At 41.3% G+C, this 11,774-nt stretch overlaps 1 protein-coding gene across 1 annotated transcript in view; it reads right to left on the reverse strand.

Annotated features, from left to right (window-relative positions):
* Positions 1 to 424: 424 nt before the first annotated feature.
* Positions 425 to 11,774, reverse strand: part of map7d2b (MAP7 domain containing 2b) — a 17,873-nt gene continuing 6,523 nt past the window's right edge. The window contains 10 exon segments of the mRNA XM_039790213.1: positions 425 to 3,574; positions 5,161 to 5,435; positions 5,943 to 6,084; positions 7,287 to 7,350; positions 7,927 to 8,031; positions 8,466 to 8,646; positions 10,069 to 10,207; positions 10,498 to 10,706; positions 10,803 to 10,876; positions 11,664 to 11,774. The exon segment at positions 11,664 to 11,774 is cut by the window's right edge and continues 8 nt beyond it. Of these exon segments, the coding sequence (XP_039646147.1) occupies positions 5,165 to 5,435; positions 5,943 to 6,084; positions 7,287 to 7,350; positions 7,927 to 8,031; positions 8,466 to 8,646; positions 10,069 to 10,207; positions 10,498 to 10,706; positions 10,803 to 10,876; positions 11,664 to 11,774 (1,296 nt within the window). The 3' untranslated portion in view covers positions 425 to 3,574; positions 5,161 to 5,164.

Consider the following 11,774-nt stretch of genomic DNA (forward strand, 5'->3'; position numbering starts at 1 on the left):
TATGTCATAAGTTTGATATAACATTTGTTCTCATTTTCTTTTCCTGGCTGAAAGAGGTATATGTTCCCTGGGAAACGTTAATAATGACTAAAGTTGGGTTTTATGAAGACCTTCGGCTCAAACATTGACAACAATGGACTTTAAAGAGCTTTTAGAGTCCCAACACTGGCTGTCCAGAACCACCAAAGTAGTATGATCAGTAATCAATAGATTACCTTCAATTAAATACCTGACATTGGCTCTTACAGTAATGGCGAACTAACAGGTTTGTTTTATTTTGAAAGATGAAAGGCTAAACAGGAAGTTGTGTTCTGTTCCTAATAATTTGTGATTTTCCAGTCAATATAATAAATGATATCTGATATATTCAGAGCAATATACATCTGTGTAGGAATCTCAAGTAAAAATAAATTATTCACTTCAATTTTGGCAGATCAGTTTTAATTTCGGTGCAGCGTAAATTGAACACACAGTGAGATAAAATGGTAAATAAAAGTGGCTGCATTAGCCCTACACTACATTTGTCATTTCATAAGTCACTTGTTATGAATGTCAAAGATTAAACATCTTATACAGTTTTGAATCATTCTAACATTTCCCTTCGTTTCATATCCTCAACCCAAAACATTTATTTATTTATCCAGCTCACTGACACAAATGACTTGATGAAGTTTATTGTTCTTTTTCAGCAGTTATCCATGCACCACATCTACAATGATATATTCCACCAAGCTGCAGTGTCACAGTAATATTAGGATAAACATTATGTCCTTTATTTTTTACTTCATATACAAGGGAACCCCCGGAGACCCTCTTACGATGAGCTTCGGCAGAATCTGGAGGAATAAGGAGCTAACATGGAGAGAGGGAAGCCGGCAGGTGAGTAAAAACATAAAACAAGTGCTGAACGTTGCAGCAGTGATTGAGAACACTTTTCCCCTCTCAATGTGGCACCTTGGAGGAGCAGTAGAGCCACCTTTCCCCAACCTGGATCAAACTTTGATTCCTTTTCAACAATCCCCACCCACCCAGAAAGTCCCTGCGACTGAGATCATACTTTCAGCCATGCTCGCATTAGCATACAGGCGCAGAAATAAGCTGTGGGCCCGTTACGACTCCGCTCCAGCATCATTACCACCAGCTTACTTGCCACCTTCAGGTGAACAAGTTAAACAGATTTATATAGAAATATGCATCCATTGCGCGCAACAAAGGTGTTAAATTGTAGACTGACTATTGACAGTATTATTTCTGGAAATTTGGAAGGTTTATAATGGCATGAAGAGGCGTTTTATTATACTACACTTTGTATTTTTTTTAAGGCTGATTCAAAAATGTTTTGTTTTGAGGCAGAACAATTGCATTCATTGAATTCAAAAACTAAATGTAGTATTATTCCCCAGAATTACATACCTGTCACCATAATATAATTGAGCAGTTAAATATACAGAATGTGATTTTCCAAATCACATTTCTTTTTTACGTTTTTAGGCTAAATAAACTCAAAGCATTACATTGGAAAAACTAAAAGTGTTTTTCACCAGAAGGACATATCAGGCACCAAAACATAATGCAGGGAGGTCAAATTTAAAGAAATCCAACTGAATATTTGAATAGATAAAATAGAATGTGATTTTCCTTAAATACTCAAAAAAAATGTACAGAGTTTGGTTGGTGGCCGGTCCTAATAGAAAAGGAATTTAGTTTACTCCACCAGAATGATAAACCTGACACCAGACCATAAAGGATGGATATATAATTTAGAATAAATATAATTCAACAGTTGAACAAATAGAAAATGGTTTTCCCTAAATACACAGAAAATTGTAAAGAGTTTGGTTAGTGACTGGCCAATTTTGTTTAAGGTGGGTGGTGTTTGGCTGGGGATAGTTTGGACTTATTACCTCAGTATTTATACAATCCTGGCTAAGGCCCTGATCATCCACACAGTAAACCTGCGGTTTTTGTGGCCCTTGAGAGTCTGTGTTCCTTGGGAAGTCGCATGCTTTGTCCTCGCATATTTGCAATTGTATCCCCTCACATCCTTCTGACGTGCCTGATTAGGTGAAGCAATCAACACAGACTTGCTCAAAGAATATTTGTAGTTCTTATTACCGTTCCTTCCAAGATATTTTGGTGGAAAAGAGCAAAAGTGCACATGCTGGACGAGCCACAGGAAAAGCACAGAAGACGGGCTGTTTTGACTGCACAGAGGTTTAAGGCCTCAGAGGTGATGAGCTGTTTAAACACCAGACTCTGTTCTGAATTGGTGAGGTATATTTGAGTTGGTGGGGGGGAGTGAGCTGAGGTGGAGATAGAAGCGTCTTCAGAGCAGTGAAACACACAACTACTGTAAGTGCACACTATAAACTGCAGCTAGCGTGGTTACAGTCAGTGCCGGACAAATACACAACACACTGTGTCAACATTTTCCCGACCTGCAGATAAAAATACAGGACATGGACATATTATTTTTTTTCATGTCCTCGCTGTGGATTGTTGCACCTCCACAAAACGTCCACCGATCAAGTGACGAGCAGCAGAAAAACCAAAGCGACAGGCTAAGTGTTACGCGTAATCAGCGGGGTTATAATATCAGTCGGTGATGGGTTTTTTTTTTCTCCAGCGTCAGGGCGGCAGGAAATCTACAGCAGACTGTTTTTATTTATAGAAGTAGGTGTCGCTGTCAGCGGTAGAGCAGGTCAGAGGTGAGCTAAACACACAGGAACCATCAGAAACACTGACAGAAAGAGAGAAACTGCCACACACTGTTCAAGTACACGGCTACAACCATTAACAGCTCAACTAGCTAGTCCTTACTGAAGATGCTACACAGGATTCACACCACAGTGTGTGTTTTACGGCTTCCCCTCCAGATAAACTGCTACAGAGCCGCTCCCCGACTCCTCCACCCAGTCGGATTTATTTACAGAGTTTTACAAAAGCAAGGATGAGAGACTAAAGCGGGAGATAACTTGAGTGATATTTTGCGGCAGTGCAGCTGGGCAATGCCGCCTCCAACGGGAACAGACGTGGAGGAGATGGTCTGATTTCAGACAGTTGGTCATTAAAAGATTAAGTCCGATGACAGGGGATTTTGTGAGGTGTCTGAAATGCAAAATAAATGTAATCTGTACATTAAAAGGTAACTTGATGTGTGCAGATTTGGGCATTGGCCCTGAATCCTCAACTCCTGCCTTATAATATTAAGTTTTATAACATGAACAAGGTGTTTCCTTAGTTTACAGTCGTTTCACTTTCCTAAATGTTTCCATATGAAAAACATGCAACAATGCTGCTCCCACTCCCTTTTCTGTCATTTAACCATGTCTTAAATATACTTCACATGATTTGCATGATTTTGTCAAACTGTGTTGTGTTTGTGAGAGTCAGAATTGCCCATTTGCACTGCCTTAAAATGTGGCCAGAAGCTTAACTGTTATGCGATGTTTGGTAATACAGATGTGAAATTAGTTGTTCAGCATTTGTTCCTGTGTGGAAATGATTGTTGTTGTTGCGGTCTCTTGGTCGGTTCCTCCTGTTTCTACAGAACGTGCGTGCTCCTGAAAAAGCCCTGAGAGAGAGAGAGAGAGAGAGAGAGAGAAGGAAGACAAAATGGAAAACTGTTCAAACCCAGCTTCAATTTGTGTTTTGAATCTGTGATGCATTTATGATTCAGTTAAACCCATCATGTCCTACACAGCTGAGTGACTTTGGAAACTGTGTGAATGCTCAACAAGTTAATTAACAAAAAAAAGTTAATTAGCTTCCTGTTATCATTGGCCATTCTCTTTACTTTTGTTTGTTTATCTCTAGAGTCTTTTATACTTTTCCCCCCTCTCTACCCATGTGAATTTCCCCATAGTGGGATTATTAAAGGATTTAGTTGTTCATTACCAAAATCGGTGTTGCCCGTTCACCAACTTCTCCTTTTTCATGAATATTTACCACCACCATCAATTCCAAGTATTCCTTTTGGCTTGAAATTTTACATTTGCGTTTGCATGAACTGGGGTAGACGCTCCATATTCATGCTGCATCTTGAACTACGTTAGCCGGTGAGGGACATACAGGACGTACTGCTCCACCTTTCACGTTTTCTCTGTCACATGATAAACTCCCAGGTGCTGCTAATGCTGCTAACGGTATCGTAGCTTCCTGCCCCCGGCAAGTTTGAAGAAGGAAACACGGAGGACCACACGTATTCAAAATCCAAATTTCAGGAACAGGAGTCTTCTTCTTCTTCTTCGCCCAGAATAAGAATAAGGAGATTGAAAAGAGCGAGAGACCGGCTTTTTGAAGCGTGAAGGCTACCGTAGCTGTAATAACTACTTTGAACTGCGTGGCGCGAGAGAGTTGATTGCGATATATGATCTCAACGCTAGATGGGAGAAATTCCCACACACTGGACCTTTAATGCAACCTTTATTCATTTCTGTGGCTACTTGGGTAAACAGTTTGATGCTTGAAGAACGGTTGATGATACGATTTCATATTATTTATTTAATCATTGCAGAGGGGCACTGATGGCATCCTACAACCGTTGCTACAGGCTGAGCAGTACTAACCACCACGAGTCAACTGATTTTTATAGTAGAGCTGCAACAATTTGATTAATCGACCAATCGCTTAGTCGATCGACAGAAAAATCATCGCCAACTATTTTGATAGTAAGTAGAAGAATAGAAGTAATTTTTAATGCAAAAAATAAAATATAATGCAGTTATTAGCCTCTCAGATATGAAGGTTTCCTGCTTATTTCTGCTTTGTAGAATATTAAACTGAATATCTTCGGGTTTTTGTTGGCATTTTAGGCCTTTATTCGATAGGACAGCTTGGACATTAAAGGGGAGAGAGAAGGGGAATGACATTCAGCTAAGGGCTGCAGGTCGGAATCGAACCCACGGCCGCTGAGGCGAGGACTGAACCTCTGTATATGGGCGCACGCTCTACCAGGTGAGCTACCCAGGCGCCCCAAAACAAGACATTTAAAGACGTCACCTTGGACTCTGAGAAACTGGGATGGACAATTTTCAAAGTTTTCTGACATTTTATTAACCGAACGATTAATTGAGAGAATAATCGTCAGATTAAAGAATGATGAAATGAACTGTTAATTGCAGCCCTATTTGATGGGTACAGGAGGGGGAGGCTTTCTACCTGGCTACTGGACGTCCAGTTTGCTCGGGCCGACGCTGTGGATGAGCTGGGAGGTTTCAGAGGCGGCGCTGTACGCTTGAATCAGCAGGTTTTTGTTGAGGTCTCCGACCCCGCTGCCGGCCTGCAGTTTAGGGTAGGGGGGCGTTTCCCCGCCCTGTCGCTGTCCACGAGCGTGGGCGTCCAGCTCCATCAGGTGCTCCAGGGGGCAGCCGTCTGTCCCCTCTGTGAGCGGTGAAAACTCATGAGCGCTCGGCTGCTCGTCCCTGGACACAGGACTGATGGAGACAGATGGAGAACTTAAAGACACAATGATGACAGAGACAGGATTGGTTTGTTAATTTGCACTTTTCAAAACACAGCTTCAGTATTGAAGGTTTCGTCTGGCTTGCGTCATGAGCTACAAAATGAGATGTGGAAGGAAGCAGTCTCCACGTTTTTGTGAATGAATCTTTCTTCCTTCATCTCAGACACCCTGTACAAACTTTTTTCTGTTTGGATGAGCAGCACAGGACGACAATGAGACGCACGACTGGAAGAAAGAAGCCAAAAAGGGCTGATTGGTATGTGTGGAGTCACCTCAATGCAGACAACACTTGGCAGACAATGTACGAATGTACAAGCAGTAAGAAAAAAAAACTACAAAAAACCTATAATTCCTTTTGTTATACTGACAAAAAAATCATGCAGACTCAGGCATGATGGGTTTCAAAAATGAAGTTCTGCAGTGGGAACAAAACCAGACACATGGAGAGCCAAAACTGAGACAAACAAAGACGTCTCACCTGACGTCCATGGACTGGACTCCGTCAGACAGCTCGTCCACAAAGCTCTTGTTCTCCAGGGGTCCCAGCATGACGGGGGCTTCAGCTGGAGTCGGGGCGTCCTCCTCTGAGGGAACCGCAGCCTCGGGCCTCATGTCAGACGCTGCCGACACACGTTGTCGTTTAAAAGTTAGTTTTCTGGGAGATTCGGTGGTGAATGTTATTATAATAGAGGCGCTGTAGGTCTGATTTAGGAATCTCTAACAGGAGAATCCTGCCTAAAACTAAAGAGATTAGAATATATTGATCACCAGAGGAGAAATTCAGATGTTGCAGCAACGACAGGACAATAATAATAAGTACAGATAAATAGAGAAACATTAACAACAAATAACTAGAGGCAGATGAAATAAAAATAAGAATGGAATAAAAAAAATATAAACGATACCAACTAAATAACAAGGAGAGTTTTTAAATAAAAAAATAAATTTAAATAAAAAGGGAAAAATTACATAAGAAAGCAAATTAATAGTGGAATTAATACAAAAGGAAATAAGTAACGAAGCAAATTAAAACAGAAATACTAATGTATGTCACATTTGATCAATTCATTAATGCCTACATTTTATCTCTAATATTTTTGGTACATTTAATAGCTTATTCATTCATCTATTGAGTCATTTATTTTTTATATTTTTGGTACATTTAATGGCTTATTCATTCATCTATTGAGTCATTTATTTTTTATATTTTTGGTACATTTAATGGCTTATTCATTCATCTATTGAGTCATTTATTTTTTATATTTTTGGTACATTTAATGGCTTATTCATTCATCTATTGAGTCATTTATTCTTTTTATATTTTTGGTACATGTAATGGCTTATTCATTCATCTATTGAGTCATTTATTTGTTGCCAGCTTCTGGCTTTCAGAGTAACTGGCTGCTTGTTAGTCACATTACTTTCTAGATCATTTCTTTGGCAGGTTTTGTAACTCAGTGTGTCTCACCTCCTCTGAACCCGCCTGTGCTGATAAAACAGCAGTAACATAAAGCCACTTTGGGTCAGAGAGTTCAACAAATGCTGCAGTGTACTTGGTGTTGGTGTTACTGCCTTTTAAACCGACAGGAGGCGCTGTTTCCCTGCCTGTATAACACTGCTGAGTCACACTGCAGCGGACACGCATCTAATTCGATTATATAGAAAACTAATTATATTGGAGGAACAAGATTAAACTTCACATCCAATTAAATAAAAAATAAAACAAAAAAAACAGGGTGGATATGGTGAGTCAATAAGTCGTGCGGTAAGTAATAGAACAAAATAAATAAAAATAAAGGAGGGCGGTGTATCTAACATTCACCTGCAACACCAGACAGAGGCTCGACTTCACTCTTCCGGGTTCTCTTCATGATCTCCTCAATTCTCTGTGAAAACAGACACAAGAAACTGTTGTTTTTATAATAGTTTGCACCGCACTGTGACACCGCATGTGTCACAGTTTTAGGAAGCTCGATAACGGCGTGGGAGAAAGGCCATTTGCTGCTTTGACGTTATTCTACTGTATATCCACGACGTTCCACTTCCGGTACACCGGAAATTACGCTGGACGTGCACTTTTCGCACTGAGGACTATGGTTAACTGCTCCTCAGATCTCTGCAGGGTAAATCCAGACAGCTAGCTAGACAATCTGTCCAATCTGAGTTTTCTCTCGCACGACTAAAACAACTTTTGAACGTACACATGTTCCACCAAAACAAGTTCCTTCCCGAGGCTATTTTGCAGAGGCACCGTGGCTCCGTCCGGCCGCCCAAAACGAGTGTGATTGGTTTAAAAAAAATGCCAATAAACTAGAGCACGTTTTTCTCCCATCCCGGAATGCTATGTGGACTAGCCAGACCCTCCTCTGCAGCACTGTGGAGGAAGGTCTGGCAATGCGAGACTACATTGACGTAAACTCTATAATTTAGGAAACAGACGTATACGTTTAGATCTGTGGTACCTTCTTCCTCTGCAGTCTCTCCTGCTCCTCCTGGATGTGCAGCAGCTCTCTTTCCTGCCTCTTCCTCTCTGCCTCTTTCTGGGCTCGCAGGAAGGCCTCCTCCCTCTGAAAAAACACCCAGAAAACATCCTCATGTCATGTATCTTTCCGTAAAAGGGGAGTATCGTTAAGTTGTAGATGCACATACCACCTTAAATTAAACGATGCAATCAAGAAAACACTGCATCTGTCCTCAGACTAAAAATGGGACACTTATCTTAGTTTTACAAGGCAAGGCAGCTTTCTTTATATATCACATTTCAGCAGCAAGGCAATTCAAAGTGCTTTACACAAAACGTTGAAGAGCAGTTAAAAACAATTAAAAAAAACATTTGTTTAAGAGAATATAAAAACAGCTAAAATATGATAAGATAGGCATAAAATACAAGAATAAAAGTTACAGGGCAGAGTAAGAAATATTAAAATACTTAAAAACGGCAGCATCAAACAGTAAAGTCTTCAGCCTGATGATACAGTTTCCTGTGTTTATTTGACCTGACCTCTCGGTCCAGCTGATCCTGCATGTCCTTCCATCTCTGCTCCTTCTGCCGTCTCTCCTCATCCTCCCTGTTCCTCCTCTCTTCCTCCCGCCTCACCCTCTCCTCCTCGGCCTGCAGTGCAGCTCTCTCCTGCCTCTCTTTCGCCTCTTGCTGCCTCCGCAGCTCCTCCTCCGCCCTCAGCCTGCAGCAACACAGGAAGGTTTGAGCTGAGCAGGCCACCATACAAACCTGCGTTAACTTAAGAATAGTCAGATGTTGTCAAAGTGTTGATAGAGAGGATTTTTGGAGAGGATTTTTGGTGTTTTGGAGGTTGATTTTTGTAACGTTCATTAGCCTGTTAAATGTGCTGTAGGTAGGATTGTGAAGATCTAGGACTTTAACATCGACAACTCAGTCCCTCCCCCCTTTCTGCTAAAGCCCAAACAGTCTCCTAAGCCCCTCCCCCCCACAAGGGAGAGCTGTGCACGATAGAGCGCGTGTGAAGAGGGGGGAAGGGGAGGAAACCTATCTGCAGCTTGTGCGTTGGGAAGGGGGAGGGGAGGACGCTATGAAATGTGTGTGCCTGAGCAGTGATTGACACGCAGTTAGACACCCCCCCTGGCCCTGATTGGTGCATCTGAACAGCGAGCGGTGGGTTTTTGCAAACCGCACTACAGGCTGTAGGTGTTGCCAGAGGAGCCGGATTTTTTTTTAATTGCTTCATGTAGTTCTACTGAAACATAGGGTCAGTTTCAGCAAATATGACAGAAAGGTAGTTAATATATAAGTCTTACCTACTGCACCTTTAAAACTGGACTGAAGATAATATTTTTGGATCAATTGATTGTTAAAAGACTAAGTTGGAGAATAATTTGGTCCATTACAGATCATGCTATGTAAATTGTGATAGTTTTAGTTCGTAAATTAACACTGATTTGTATCCATGAATGAATACTGAAATACTGGAAAAAGCAGCTAAAAAGATCCAGTCAGATCTGTGACAAATCTCAACTACACATTTAAACCAGAATCAGGTTTATTGCCAAGTATGTTTTCACATACATTGGAAATTTGCCTTTGTGTTTTGGTGGATAAGAATGAATATATGGTAGTAAGAGGAAAAAAACAAGTATGACAAAAGTCAAGAATAATTACAATGAAAAATGTGAAAAAGATATTAAAATGTATGTAAAATATATATGTTATTTTTTTTTAAATTAAGATTTGGTTATTTTTATAACTAACATCACGATATACTATTATCAAAATAAGATTTGTTTCTTCCATTTCACCCAGACTTAGCTTAGGCTTTTAAGTGTGCACAATCATACATAAACACACATGTAAACATGCATTTTACGGCTGCAATTTACAGTTATTTTCATTGGTAATTAAATTTAAAAAATGCCAGAATATAGTGAATTCCCAGATCCAAAGATCTTTTTTGTCTCAATATCTTTGGATTTTGGATTATTAGTCAGTTAACTATCACTTAAAACAAATAAATACAACAGATCTTCCCACTCGAGAAGCTGGAGCTAAGGAGTGTTTGGCGTTTTTTCTTGAAAAATGACAATTAACTTAAATGTGTAGCTAGTTTGTTTCAGCTCAAATGGACCCCCACCTCTCGTCCTCCTGCCGTTGTCTCTCCTCCTGCTCCTTCTGTAGTCGGGCCAGACGTCGTCTCTCTGCCAGCAGTCTGGATGCCTCCTCAGCGTCCTTCGTCCCGCCAACACTCCTGCCTGTGGGCGTGCCTGGAGACTCTGTGGTGTGGAGACAATGATGCAGTATGACTTAACAAAAAAAAACTTTCAGGAGTCAGAATAAGAGGTGAAGTGGACTAAAAGTGAAAAATACAGTTTTTGACGCATGCATGCTTGCACGCACGCGACAGACAGACAGAGAGAGACAGACACACACACACACACACACACACACACACACACACACACACAGACATACAGACACAGAGACAGACACAGAGACAGAGAGACAGAGACAGAGACACACACACACACACACACACACACACACACACACACAGTGCCTTTACCTGCATTCAGTTCTTTGCTGGTGGATTTGGGGATCTTTTTCTCCGAGGCCTCAGATTTGGTTGATTTCTTCTCAAGGGTGCCCTGACTTTTGAGCTCAGTGTGACCCCTGTCATCGGTGCCGGGGGTGGTGGCCCTCTGGCGGAGCGGGGAGGGGGGGTACTGGCCGGGGGAACAGGGCGACTGGGCGCGACTCCTGTTGGACCTCACCCTGAAAACCAGCACAACCACATCAGGTCACATGGACTATAATTCAGGTGAGGGGTGTGTGTGTGTGTGTGTGTGTGTGTGTGTGTGTGTGTCATACCGTTTCGGCGTGGCAGGGCCCTTGCTGTTGGCCCTGAAGGAAGAACTGCGGGCTGGTGTGTTTGGAGTCTCCCCCTGCAAGTCACATTTACAAATATTACTGTGATAAGAACAAGAGCACAGATTTTAAACAAATAGTCAACCATAACATTATATACAACATCTGGTCCAAAAATATATGTCAGCTACAACATTAGAGTAAAATCTCCTTCCTGTCTTGCCAAACCCTGATCTATTTCTTCTGCTCCATCATGGTCCACCAGTTTTCAATTTTAAAAGAGATTATGTTTAGCTTTCTGCTCCACTTTGCAAAAACACACCTTTGACTGGATTCCTGAATATTTGTTGACTCTGTGCTAAATCAACTGTGACATATAACACATGCTGTAACACGGTGCATGATAAAATACCCAGATTATTCAAATCTAGATTTTATTTGCCCACACACCCAAATGTGTGTTATATTTCCTGCTGGAAAATGCAAAGACGATGCAAATAAATTGCTGATTCATAAACTCTGCAGAAGAAACCTTTCACTCAGATTTCTGTGTTGTTGTTTCTTTAAATAAACTTGTCGCCTGTTTTTAACACTCAGAATACACATAAAAAATAAATTATAAAATAAATACTGGGCTGCAACAATCACATAAATTATTCCTGAATGTCATGCGTTACCGACTCTTGGTTTTTACCATCTTAATTCTGATGATATAATGAAAAAGTCATATACAGCTGCGGGCATGTGTGTAGGTTTGTGTGTGTGTGTGTGTGTGTGTGTGTGTGTGTGTGTGTGTGTGTGTGTGTGTGTGTGTGTGTGTGTGTGTGTGTGTGTGTGTGTGTGTGTGTGTGTGTGTGGGCTGACCGTGGGTGTTTTGGCTTTGGACGCCTCTTCAGGAAGTCCAGCGATGCTCCTGCGGTTGGAGGAACTTCTGTATGGTCTGTGGTTGTTGGGGGAAGCTGTTCGATGGGACAC

Source organism: Perca fluviatilis, chromosome 22 (assembly GCF_010015445.1).
Source record: "Perca fluviatilis chromosome 22, GENO_Pfluv_1.0, whole genome shotgun sequence".
Classification (NCBI taxonomy): Eukaryota; Metazoa; Chordata; class Actinopteri; order Perciformes; family Percidae; genus Perca; species Perca fluviatilis.